We start from the raw sequence: 12,342 nt of genomic DNA on the forward strand, positions 1-12,342 counted from the left end.
AAGAATCTGAATATTACTCCATATGGGATTTTAATTGGCTAGAGGAAAGGGAGGAAAAAAGCAGGAAAGCAAAAAAGAAAGGAAGAAAGAAAGAAAAGTCAACAAATTAATAAACAACTACAAAACCGGAAAATGATTAGAAGATAGAAACGCGAAATAGACTGTAGCAAATAAATAATAGGAAATGGACGCAAAACAGCTCAAATGTAATAAAGGTTGTTATATGTAGAATACGCAGAATGTTATATATAGAATGAAGAAAAAAGATGCATCAAATAATATAAATGCACATATATATATAAAGTTATAGTTATAAAAGACTTTATATGTACAGATAAAAGAATCACAACAGATAGGTAAAAGAAGTGCAATGCGTTGCAAAGATGTGAAGTTTGCATAAACGAAATAAAACGTTTTTTAAATATAAGAAATGGAAAATCAAACTCAATGGAGTAAAAGCACAAAGAAGAGCAGAGAGGGGGGGAAAAAGGGAAACGACATCTGAAAAAGAAATTAGCCCAAAAGAAAGAACGGAAGATGGGAAAGAGAAACTTGGGGAGAGAGATACTCCCCCAAAAAAAACTATCGAAAAGTGAGAGGGGGAAAATACAGAAGAAAAGATGCAAGTCGCATCAAAAGGAGAAAAAGAGACAAGAAAGTTTAGAAAAAGGAGAATGGTAGAACGACGGGATCCAGTAGAAAGAAATATTGTAAACAAGGTAAAAATATGTTTTATTTAGAATATGGGGGGATTATATTAAGAACCTTAAAGCTGTGACATAATTAGGTTGGGCTGATTACAGAAAACTTGAAAAATTCATGGTTTTTTGAAGATGCAACTTGAAGATTCATGCTGTTCGTGGAAAATAGATGGAGGAGAAATGATCGCTTGTTTCTTTCTTAAAGAGAAAGAGAAATTATATTGTCTGTACGCGTTAAAAAACCAGGAATTGGCAAATAGGAGAAGAAAAGTGAACAGGGCTAAAATTGGAAAGAAAGGAAATATAATGTAAAATGAATGATGGTTTTTGGTGGGAAAGTCAAAGGGGGAATTCGGACAAGACAAAAGAATTTTTTTATTATGTAACAAAAATAAATAAATAAAAATTTAAAAAAGGAGCAAGGGGCGGGGGAAGAGAGTATAGCGGGGTCTTTAACGTACCTGCTCAGGCATGGCGATCCTCTCCCCATTGATGAGGGTGAGGACTTTGTTGTCGTCCATGACCGAATTCATGCTCTCGATCCACAGCGTGTCCACCGGCCCGTCAAAAAGGATCCATTTTTCGTCCGGTTTCTCGTCTGCGAGAGAGAGAGTAGGGAGGGCGTCGGTTGGAGCGCGCGAGGGACAGGAAGACACCCCCATAACGGACATGCTCGGGACTTTAGCAAGAGAAGGAAGGGGCCAGCCCCAGCATGCCAAGGGGGACTTCCGCTCCACTGATTAATTCATAGAATCACAGTGTTGGAAGGGACCTTGGAGGTCATCTAGTCCAACCCGCTGCTCAAGCAGGAGACCCTATGTAATACCAGACAAATGGCTGTCCAGTCTCTTCTTAAAAGCCTCCGGTGATGGGAGCGCCCACAACTTCTAGTGGCAAGCTGTTCCACTGGTTAATTTGGACTCTGGTTGACATTTGGAGGCTGTATGGAACCCGGACAGTGTGGGGTACCTGCGCAGGCCGTCCGCATGACACTGGAAAGAATGCCGTCCGTCCACTCGTTGGTGCTGAGGTTGTACTCCCCGTACAGCTCGCCCAGGGACACCGCTTTGGGGTTCAGAGGGTACTCCTGGGGGGGGGGGGGGGGGAAGAGGAAGAGGAGGAGGAAGCTGAAGTCAGAAGCAGGGAAAAGCCCCCCACAGTCAAGCTAGGCTGAGCCCCTTCCCCCCCCTCACCCATCCTCCTGGTTCCCCCTGTGCAATCCATGGCCCCTCCCTTGGGCAGGGGGAGCCAGGTTGACCCTCTCCCACTTCCCCCTCACATCAAGGGAGGCCAACCGACCCGCAGACGCTCCTGGCCAAGTGAGGAAAAGGGTGGAAGGGGAAAGGACGATGGAAGGGAGCGAAGGAGGGAAGGAGAGAGAAAAGGAGGGAGGGAGGGAGAGAGAGGAGAGGGAGGGAGGAAGAGAGGGACGGAAGGGATGGATGGATGGATGGCCTGGAGGCAAGGAAGGAGAGAGGGAGATAAAGGGAGGAGAGAGACAGAGGAAGAGAGGAAGGGAGGGAGGGAGAGGGGAAAGAAGAGACGAAGGAATGGATGGATGGATAGAAGGCAGGGAGGGAGGAAAGGAGAGAGGGAGAGAAAGAGAGAGGAGAGAGACAGAGGAAGGGAGGGAGGGAGAGGGGAAAGAAGAGACGAAGGAATGGATGGATGCATGGATGGAAGGCAGGGAAGGAGAGAGGGAGAGAAAGAGGGGAAAGGAGGGTGGGAGGGAAGGCGCAGGCGTCTCCGGCCACTCACCCGGACCAGGTTGAAGGCGGGGTCCCCGCTCCTGTGGAGGCTGCAGAGGGTGGCCTGCAGGGCCTTCCAGGTGACGGTTTTGCCGCTGCCGGTGTTGCCCACGATCATGGAGGAGTGGCGGGAGTTCTTGGTCTCGAAGAGCTGGATGACCTTCATGATGGTGAAGGGGATGACCTGCAGCCCCAATTCCCTCAGCTCCCCCTCCAGCACCTCCTTCAGCTGCGGAGCCAGGAAGGGGAAGGGGAGAGAGAGAGAGAGAGAGAGAGTGAGGGAGGGAGGGAGGGAGGAAGGGAGGGAGGGAGGGAGGGAGGAAGGAAGGAAGGAAGAGGCAGGGAGGAAGGAAGGAAGGAAGGAAGGAAGGGAGGAAGGAAGGAAGGAAGAAAGAGGCAGGGAGGAAGGAAGGAAGGAAGGAAGGAAGGAGATAGAAAAGAGGAACAAAGGGATGAAGAAAGGAAAAGAAAGAGGGAAGGGAAGGGAAGGGAGAGAGAGAAAGAGAGAGAGAGAAAAGAGAAAATAGAAAAAAGGAATGAAAGGAAGGAGGAAGGAAGGAAGGAGATGGAAGAATGAAAGAAGGAAGGAAGGGAAGGAGGGAGGGAGAAAGGAAAGGATGAGAGAGAGAGAAGGAAGAAAGGGAGGAGACAGAAAAAAGGAATTAAAGCAAGGGAGGAAGAAAGGAGATACAAAAGGGGAATGAAAGAAAGGAGGGAGGAAGGAGGAAGGAAGAAGATAGAAAAGAGTAATGAAAGAAGAAGGAAGGAAGGGAAGGAGGGAGGGATGAGAGAGAGAAAAGAGAGAAAGAAAGAAAGAAGGAGGAGGTAGAAAAAAGGAATGAAAGGAAGTGCGGAAGAAGGGAGGAAGGAGATACAAAAGAGGAATGAAAGAAAAGAGGGAGGGAGGAAGAAGGAAGGAGACAGAAATGAGGAAGGAAGGAAGAAGATAGAAAAGAGGAATGAAAGAAGGAAGGAAGGGAATGAGGATGGGAGGAGAGAGAGAGAAAGAAAGAAAGGAAGAAAGAAAGAGGGAGAAGATAGAAAAGAGGAATGAAAGAAGAAGGAAGGAAGGGAAGGAGGGAGGGATGAGAGAGAGAGAGAAAAGAGAGAAAGAAAGAAAGAGAGAAAGAAGGAGGAATGAGGATGGGAGGAGAGAAAGAGAGAAAGAAAGGAAGGAAGAAAGAAAGAAAGAGGGAGGAGATAGAGAAGAGGAATGAAAGAAGGAAGGAAGGAAGGAAGGGCATCCTTGAGACTGGCAGACCTTCCCATCCCTCCTAGAAGATGCCCGCATAGCTCCCCCTCCCCCCCTCTGGACCCCCTCCCCCTGTTTCATCCTCTTCCCCAGAGGAGGGCAGGGGGTCCGGCAGACAGAGGGACGGAGGGGCAGCTGACCTTCCCGTAGTCAATGACGGGGCACTCGATGCCCGGGAAGAGGTCCTGGACGATGGCGTTGAAGAGCGGGACGTCCCCGGAAGTCAGCTTGGCGATGTTCATATCCTTCATGGCCTTGAGAAGGATCTGCAAACAGGGGAGGGAAAAGTCAAGGTCCATGTCCTCATGAAGGAGGCCCCTGGAGGTTCTCCATCCTCCAGGCCGGGGTTGTCCCCCCCAAAAAAATTAATTTCAAAAATCCAATGGGACTTTTTTTTTCTTTGAAAACATTTCGCTTCATCCCAGAAGCTTCTTCAGTTCTAGCGAAAGGTCTCCACTGAGGAGAGGAGAGGAGGAAAGAGAGGAGAAAGAGGAGAGAGAGGTGAGGAGGGAGAGGGGAAGAGAGAGATGAGAGGAGAGAGAAGAGAGAGGAGAAGAGAGAGCAGAGGATAGCAGAGCAGGGGAGAGGAGGAGGGAGAGGAGAGAGAGGAGGAAAGAGAGGAGAGGAGAGAGGAGAGCAGAGCAGGGGAGAGTAGAGTAGAATAGAGGAGAGAGCAGAGCAGGGGAGAGGGAGAGGAGAGAGAGGAGAGCAGAGCAGAGCAGAGCAGGGGAGAGGAGAGGAGAGCAGAGCAGAGCAGGGGAGAGGAGAGGAGAGCAGGGGAGAGGAGAGCAGGGGAGAGGAGAGCAGGGGAGAGGAGAGGAGAGCAGGGGAGAGGAGAGCAGGGGAGAGGAGAGCAGGGGAGAGGAGAGGAGAGCAGGGGAGAGGAGAGCAGAGCAGGGGAGAGGAGAGCAGGGGAGAGGAGAGCAGGGGAGAGGAGAGCAGGGGAGAGGAGAGCAGAGCATGGGAGAGGAGAGCATGGGAGAGGAGAGCAGGGGAGAGGAGAGCAGGGGAGAGGAGAGGAGAGAGGAGAGCAGAGCAGGGGAGAGTAGAGTAGAATAGAGGAGAGAGCAGAGCAGGGGAGAGGGAGAGGGAGAGGAGAGAGAAGAGACAGGAGAGAGAGGAGAGGGGGAGGAGAGAGAGGAGAGCAGAGCAGAGCAGAGCAGGGGAGAGGAGAGCAGAGCAGAGCAGAGCAGGGGAGAGGAGAGGAGAGCAGGGGAGAGGAGAGCAGGGGAGAGGAGAGGAGAGCAGGGGAGAGGAGAGGAGAGCAGGGGAGAGGAGAGCAGGGGAGAGGAGAGGAGAGCAGGGGAGAGGAGAGCAGAGCAGAGCAGAGCAGGGGAGAGGAGAGGAGAGCAGGGGAGAGGAGAGCAGGGGAGAGGAGAGCAGAGCAGAGGAGAGGAGAGCAGGGGAGAGGAGAGGAGAGCAGGGGAGAGGAGAGCAGAGCATGGGAGAGGAGAGCAGGGGAGAGGAGAGCAGAGGAGAGCAGGGGAGAGGAGAGGAGAGCAGGGGAGAGGAGAGCAGGGGAGAGGAGAGCAGAGCAGAGCAGAGCAGGGGAGAGGAGAGGAGAGCAGGGGAGAGGAGAGCAGAGCAGAGGAGAGGAGAGCAGGGGAGAGGAGAGGAGAGGAGGGGAGAGCAGGGGAGAGGAGAGCAGGGGAGAGGAGAGCAGAGCATGGGAGAGGAGAGCAGGGGAGAGGAGAGCAGAGCAGAGGAGAGGAGAGCAGGGGAGAGGAGAGCAGGGGAGAGGAGAGGAGAGCAGGGGAGAGGAGAGCAGAGCAGAGGAGAGGAGAGCAGGGGAGAGGAGAGCAGGGGAGAGGAGAGCAGAGCAGAGGAGTGGAGAGCAGGGGAGAGGAGAGGAGAGCAGGGGAGAGGAGAGCAGAGCAGAGAGGAGAGCAGGGGAGAGGAGAGCAGGGGAGAGGAGAGGAGAGCAGGGGAGAGGAGAGCAGAGCAGAGCAGAGCAGGGGAGAGGAGAGGAGAGCAGGGGAGAGGAGAGCAGGGGAGAGGAGAGCAGAGCAGAGGAGAGGAGAGCAGGGGAGAGGAGAGGAGAGCAGGGGAGAGGAGAGCAGAGCATGGGAGAGGAGAGCAGGGGAGAGGAGAGCAGAGCAGAGGAGAGCAGGGGAGAGGAGAGGAGAGCAGGGGAGAGGAGAGCAGGGGAGAGGAGAGGAGAGCAGGGGAGAGGAGAGCAGAACATGGGAGAGGAGAGGAGAGCTGGGGAGAGGAGAGGAGAGCAGGGGAAAGGAGAGCAGAGCAGGGGAGAGGAGAGCAGAGCAGAGCAGGGGAGAGGAGAGCAGGGGAGAGGAGAGGAGAGCAGGGGAGAGGAGAGCAGAGCAGAGCAGGGGAGGAGAGCAGGGGAGAGGAGAGCAGAGCATGGGAGAGGAGAGGAGAGAAAGAGGGAGAGGAGAGAGAGAGGAGGAAAGAGAGGAGAGGAGAGGGGGAGGAGAGAGAGGAGAGCAGAGCAGAGCAGGGGAGAGGAGAGTAGAGGAGAGCTGGGGAGAGGAGAGGAGAGCAGGGGAAAGGAGAGCAGAACAGGGGGGAGGAGAGCAGAGCAGAGCAGGGGAGAGGAGAGGAGAGCAGGGGAGAGGAGAGCAGAGCAGAGCAGGGGAGGAGAGCAGGGGAGAGGAGAGGAGAGAAAGAGGGAGAGGAGAGAGAGAGGAGGAAAGAGAGGAGAGGAGAAGGGGAGGAGAGAGAGGAGAACAGAGCAGAGGAGAGCAGAGCAGAGGAGAGAAGAGAGCAGAGAAGAGGAGAGGAAAGGAGAGCAGAAGCGACTGGGAGTTCACTGGCCCCTCGCCTGCATGGAGACCCATTACGGGGAGTCCTCGACTTACAACCAACAACCGTCTGAAGCTCCAACAGCACAGAAAACCGTGGCCGATGATTCCTGTTCACATTTATGACCGTTGCAGTAGCCCAGCCATCACCTGACTCACCTGTATGATGGCTGCTATGGCCCAGGTGATCCATTTTTGCAAACTTCCGATGAGCAAAGTCAATGGGGGAAGCCAGATTCACTTAACGACCATGTGACTAAGTTAACAATTTCAGTGATTCGCTTAACAGTGGTGGGAAAGAAGGGAGGGAGGGAGAGGGAGGGAGGAAGGAGATGGAGGCAGAAAGGAGAGAGATGGGAAGGTAGGTAGGTAGGCAGGAGGAAGGAAGGAAAATGAGGAGGAACAGAAGGAGGGAAAGAGGGAAGGAGCAAAGGAAGGAAGGAGGGAGGGAGGGAAGGAAGGGAGGTTGGAGGGAGAGAGGGAAGAAAGGAAGAAAGTGAAAGACGAAGGAAGGAAGGAAAGATAAAGAGGGAGGGAGGGAAGGAATAAGGGAGGAAGGGAGAGAGGAAGGGAAGGAGGGAGGGATTGAGGGAGGAAGGAAAGATGGAAAGAAGGAAGGAAGGAAAGAAGGGAGGAAGGGAGGAAAGAAGGAAGGAAGCTGGGAAGGAAGAATGGAACAGAAGGAGGGAAAGAGGGAAGGAGCAAAGGAAGCTGGGAGTGAAGGAAGGAAAGATGGAGGGAGAGAGGGAATAAAGGAAGGAATCAGGGAGGAAGGGAAAGAGGAAGGAAGGAAAAATAGATAGAGAGAAGGAAGGAAGGAGGGAAGAAGGAAGGAGGGAGGAAGGGAGAGGGGGAAGGAGAGAGGGAGGAAGAAAAGGAGGGAAGGAATCAGGGAGGAAGGGAGAGTGAGAAGGAAGGAGAGAGCAAAGGAAGGAAAGATGGAGGGAGAGAGGGAAAAGGAAGGAAAGAAGGAAGAAAGGAAAGAAAGGAAGGAAAGGAAGAAGGAAGGAAGGTAGGAAAGAAGGAAGAGAAATGTGAAGGAAAAAAGGAACAGAAGGAGGGAAAGAGGGAAGGAGAGAGGGAAGAAAGGAAGGAATCTGGGAGGAAGGGAAAGAGGAAGGAAGGAAAGAAAGAAAGAGAGGAAGAGAGGGAAAGAATGAGGGAGGAAGGAAAGAAGGGAAGGACTGAAATAGGAAGGGAGAGAGGAAGGAAGGAGATAGAAAAGAGGAAGGACCGTCACAAAATGGCCCCAAAGGAATGTCATAAAATGGGACAAACCCCATTTAGCAAACAACGCCGCTTAGCAACGGAAACTCTGCCCCCTGCTTGTGGTCCTAAAGCCGAGGACGTCCTGCAGTGGCCTCAGAGGAGCTCCACCAGCCCCCTCTGCCTCCCTCCCCGCAGCCCACCTCTTCGTCCGAGAGGTCCGGGTGCACCCGGCGCTTTTTCCCGGCGTAGCGCAGGAGGGAGGTGAGCGCCCTCAGGCCGAAGTCGTAGTGGTCCTGCTTGGAGAGCTGCTGCACGGCCAGAGAGTAGAGGGTGTAGACCTTCTTGGCCAAGATCTGGGATGGAGGAGAGAAGCTGGAGAACATCTCCCCGGGGTTTGAGCCTCGGCCTCCCACCATCCTCCCCCCCGGTACCTCCCACCCGGATACCTTGCAGTTGTTGAAGCCTTCCCCGAAAAGGATGATCTCGGCGATGAGGGTGGAGTCCGGCACCACCATGGAGATGGGCCGGAACATGGACTTCAGATTATCTGGCAGTTCCGTGCGCCCAGCGTAGCCTGCCAAAGCACCCCGGGGAAGAGGAGGTCAGCGGGGGGCAAGGGGGCAGCCGTAGGTAAGTTGTCTACAAGCTGGGCCGCTTTCAGAGGGGTGGACTACAACTCCCAGAATCCCCCAGCCAGCATTTGTGAGACATAGATACAGTTCAGGGTTAAATACAATCAGATTTTTCTTCTGATTGATGTGAAAACTATTTTTTTCAATCTTGGCCCCTTTATGACTCGGGGACTTCGACTCCCAGAATTCCTCAGCCAAGATGGGGAACGACGGCTCTTTCATGACTCGTGGACTTCAATTCCCAGAATTCCTGAGCCAACATGGGGAACGATGACCCCTTTATGACTCGTGGACTTCGACTCCCAGAATTCCTCAGCCAGTGTGGGGAACGATGACCCCTTTATGACTCGAGGACTTCGACTCCCAGAATTCCTCAGCCAGTGTGGAAAATGACGGCTCTTTCATGAGTCGTGGACTTCAACTCCCAGAATTCCTGAGCCAACATGGGGCCCTTTGAACCATGCTGGCTCAGGAATTCTGGGAGCTGAAGTCCACGAATCATATAAGGGCCCAAATTCCCCGCCCCGGCCTCAGGTGGTCACCTCTGGTGCTCATGCAGGCCCGGAGTCATCCCTCCCGCCCCATGTCTTCCTGCCTGGGGGAATTCTGGGAGTTGAAGTCCACCCCTCTTAAATTTGCCTCCATTAAAGCCATTCCCACCCCCCTCAGATCCCACCAGGTCCCACCTGGGTTCATGGTGATGAAGATGCCACAGGACCACACCAGGTTGATCTCGTGGCCTTCGAAGGTGAAGCGGGTCATGTTGGCCGCCAGGGCGGACAGGATGGAGAGGATCTGCTGGGCCACCACCGAGAGGACCTCAATGTTGATGCGGTTGAATTCGTCAAAGCACCCCCAGGCGCCCGTCTGCGGGGAAGGGGGGGATAAAAGCAGCAGGGGTCAGCCAGGAGATCACCCACCCACCCAGGATCAATCAGGGGCTCCAACCTGCTCTAAGACTTGTGGACTTCAACTCCCAGAATCCTCCAGTCTGCCATCTTGACCAGAGAATTCTGGGAGTAGAAGTTCATGCAATTTAAAAGATACATAGATTGAAAAACGCTGTTCTAGGACACGGGAATCCAAACTTGGCTGCTCTAAGACTTGTGGACTTCAACTCCCAGAATCCTCCAGTCCGCCATCTTGACTGGGCCAAAATGGCTGGAATCAAGATGGCGGACTGGAGAATTTTGGGAGTCGAAGTCCAAACATCTTAAAATATGCCAAGGTTGAAAAATGTTCTATCCAACATTTTGGCCGCTAATTATGAGGCGATAACAAGGCCCTCAAGTTTTCCTCCTAAGGAAGACTCGTTTTAAGACCAAAAAATGTCCACAAAATTAATCCAGACCCAAGTAGTCCTCAACTTACGTCCATTCGTTTAGTGACCATTTGAAGTGACCCGGCCCTCAAAAAAGCGACAGGACCGTTTTTCAGACTTATGACCATCGCGGCCTCACTTGTGGTCACAGGATCAAAATTCGGACGCTTGGCTGCTGACTCATATTTACGATGGTTGCAGCATCCCGGGAGGGTCACACAATCCCCTTTTGCCGCCTTCTAACCAGCAAAGTCAACGGGGGGGGGAAGGCCGATTCGCTTAACGACCACGCTGCTAACTGAAACATTGGATCAATCAAACAAACAAAGGAGTTTTGCTCCAAGTTATGTCCTTTCCGGATACCGTTGCTAAGTGAATCAACAGCAGGGATTCACTTAACAGCGGTATCCGGAAAGGATGTAAGGTGGAGTAAAACCCGTTTGATGGATCGATCCAATTTATCGGCCGCCTGTCTTACCACGCGGTGACGACACTTTGCCGCTGCCTTGCTCAGCGTCAGAACTCTGGCCGTTAAGTCAAGGACTGCCCTGTAAGAGGCTCACCTGGGCGAGTCCAGAGTACATGCGCCCCATGGACTTGTAGTCCAGGCCCTCCGAGCAGTTCACCACGATCACGTACATGCCGAGCGCCTTGCCCAGATCCTTCACGGTCTCCGTCTTGCCGGTGCCCGCGGGGCCCTTCGGGGACCCTCCTCGGTGGAGGTGGAGGGCCGTGGTCAATGTCATGTAGCATCTGAGGAGGGGGAAAAATCACAGGGGCTCAACGACCCAGCTGTCTTGTCTTTCACTGCTGGATGTCCTCGACTTACAACCGTTCATTTAGTGACCATAATTAGAGCGGGGCGGTGGCCTAGAGGTGGAGCTCTCGCCTCACCATCAGGAGGCTGCGAATTCGACCCCGGATGGAGGCCGATATTTCTCTCTCTTTGGACACGTTGAAAAAAGATCTGCCGCACAAAACTCCTCATTGGCAACAGGGAAAGGCATCCGGCCAGTAAAACACTCAGCTCCATTCAGTTGTCCAGACTCCTCCCCGCAAGGGATTACGGGGTCGTTAAAAGAGGATGATTTAGGGACCGTAATGGCAACAATACAGGACAAAGCGATTGTTTTTCACACTTACGGCCTTTGCAGTGATCAAAATTCAGACGCTCAACAACGAGCTTGTATTTACGACGGCTGCAGCGTCCCCCACTCATGTCCTCCCACTTCCACAGGAGTCCGAAAGCCCCCAAGTCAAGCCCATCCCCTCTAGCCCTCCCCCCCGCCCCAGGGCACCTGTCAGTCAGAGGGGTGATGACCAGCCGACCCGAATTCCCCAAATACTCGTAGCCGTAAGCGAACTGAGTATTGGTCTGACGGATCACGCAATCGTCCAGATCCTGCAAAGAAAATGAAGTTTGGTGGTTTCCTTGAGGGCATTTCGTGACCCAACTAGGGAACGTCATCAGGAATGTGGGGATCCTTGGTGTTCTCTGAGCTGGCTTTTTTTCTTGCAGATGTTTCATGAGCCAGCTAGGGAACATCATCAGTGCCAGAAGGGAGGAGGAGGGGGGGGAAGAGGAGGAGGAGGAGGAAGACTGTGGGGTCCTGGCTGCTCTCTGAGCTTGGAGGTTTTCCTTGCAGACATTTCGTGACCCAACTAGGGAACATCATCAGTGCTGGAAGGAAGGAAGGAAGGAAGGAAGGAAGGAAGGAAGGAAGGAAGGGAGGGAGGGAGGGAGGGAGGGAGGGAGGGAGGGAGGGAGGGAGGGAAAGAAGGAAGGGAGGGAGGGAGGGAAAGAAGGGAGGGAGGGAGGGAAGGAGGGAGGGAGGGGAGGTGGCAGTGGACTATGGGGTCCTATTTGCTGCCTGAGTTTAGCTGAGTTTTCTTGCAGACGTTTCGTGACCCAACTAGGGAACATCATCAGTGCTACAAGGAAGGAAGGAAGGAAGGAAGGGAGGGAGGGAGGGAGGGAGGGAGGGAGGGAGGGAGGGAGGGAAAGAAGGAAGGAAGGAAGGGAGGGAGGGAGGGAAAGAAGGAAGGAAGGAAGGAAGGAAGGAAGGAAGGAAGGGAGGGTGGTAGTGGACTATGGGGTCCTTGGTGCTGCCTGAGTTTAGTTATTTTCTTGCAGATGTTTCATAACCCAGCTAGGGAATATCATCAGTGCTATGAGGGATTGGGGTTTGTGAGGAGGAGAAGGAAGAGGAAAAATGTGGGGTCCTTGGTGCTCTCTGAGTTTGCTTGTTTTCTTGCAGACGTTTCATGACCCAGCTAGGTAACATCATCACTGCTAGAAGGGATTGGGGTTCGTGAGGAGGAGGAGGAAGAGGAGGAGGAAGAGGAGGATGAATGTGGTGTTCCCTAAACTGGCTTATCTTATTGTAGACGTTTCATGACCCAGCTAGGTAACGTCATCAGTGCCAGTGCACTGAAGGAGTCTCTACTGGGAGGGGGGGTGTCAGCCTCCTACCAGCCGAGTGGCCTCCGCCCCAGAGGTGAGAGAGAGTCCTTTGGGGCTTGAAATCACCTGTGGCTCTACGCATGTCCACCAGGGGGCAGCGGCACCCAAGGCTGGAGGTAAAAGCCCAGCCCACCAGCGTGCGGCCCATTCACTCCAGCAGAGGGCAGCAGCGGGACCTCGCCACCGCCACCGGGTGGCACCGCACGCCAATGGGGGCACACACGCTCTCCTCCCCCCCCTCCCCGCTGCTCAC

At 53.5% G+C, this 12,342-nt stretch overlaps 1 protein-coding gene across 1 annotated transcript in view; it reads right to left on the minus strand.

Annotated features, from left to right (window-relative positions):
* The window catches only part of DNAH2 (dynein axonemal heavy chain 2), a gene marked incomplete at its 5' end in the record, with an annotated part of 134,042 nt that overhangs the window by 58,770 nt on the left and 62,930 nt on the right, over window positions 1-12,342 (minus strand). Inside the window, 9 exons of the mRNA XM_081969514.1 lie at window positions 1,163-1,299; window positions 1,671-1,788; window positions 2,460-2,678; window positions 3,842-3,967; window positions 7,873-8,025; window positions 8,119-8,246; window positions 8,991-9,171; window positions 10,189-10,378; window positions 10,924-11,027. Coding sequence (XP_081825640.1) covers window positions 1,163-1,299; window positions 1,671-1,788; window positions 2,460-2,678; window positions 3,842-3,967; window positions 7,873-8,025; window positions 8,119-8,246; window positions 8,991-9,171; window positions 10,189-10,378; window positions 10,924-11,027 — 1,356 coding nt within the window. The remainder of the gene's footprint in view (window positions 1-1,162; window positions 1,300-1,670; window positions 1,789-2,459; window positions 2,679-3,841; window positions 3,968-7,872; window positions 8,026-8,118; window positions 8,247-8,990; window positions 9,172-10,188; window positions 10,379-10,923; window positions 11,028-12,342) is intronic.

The sequence above is a fragment of the Natrix helvetica genome (genome assembly GCF_964273705.1).
Source record: "Natrix helvetica genome assembly, chromosome: W".
In the NCBI taxonomy this organism is placed as follows: Eukaryota; Metazoa; Chordata; class Lepidosauria; order Squamata; family Natricidae; genus Natrix; species Natrix helvetica.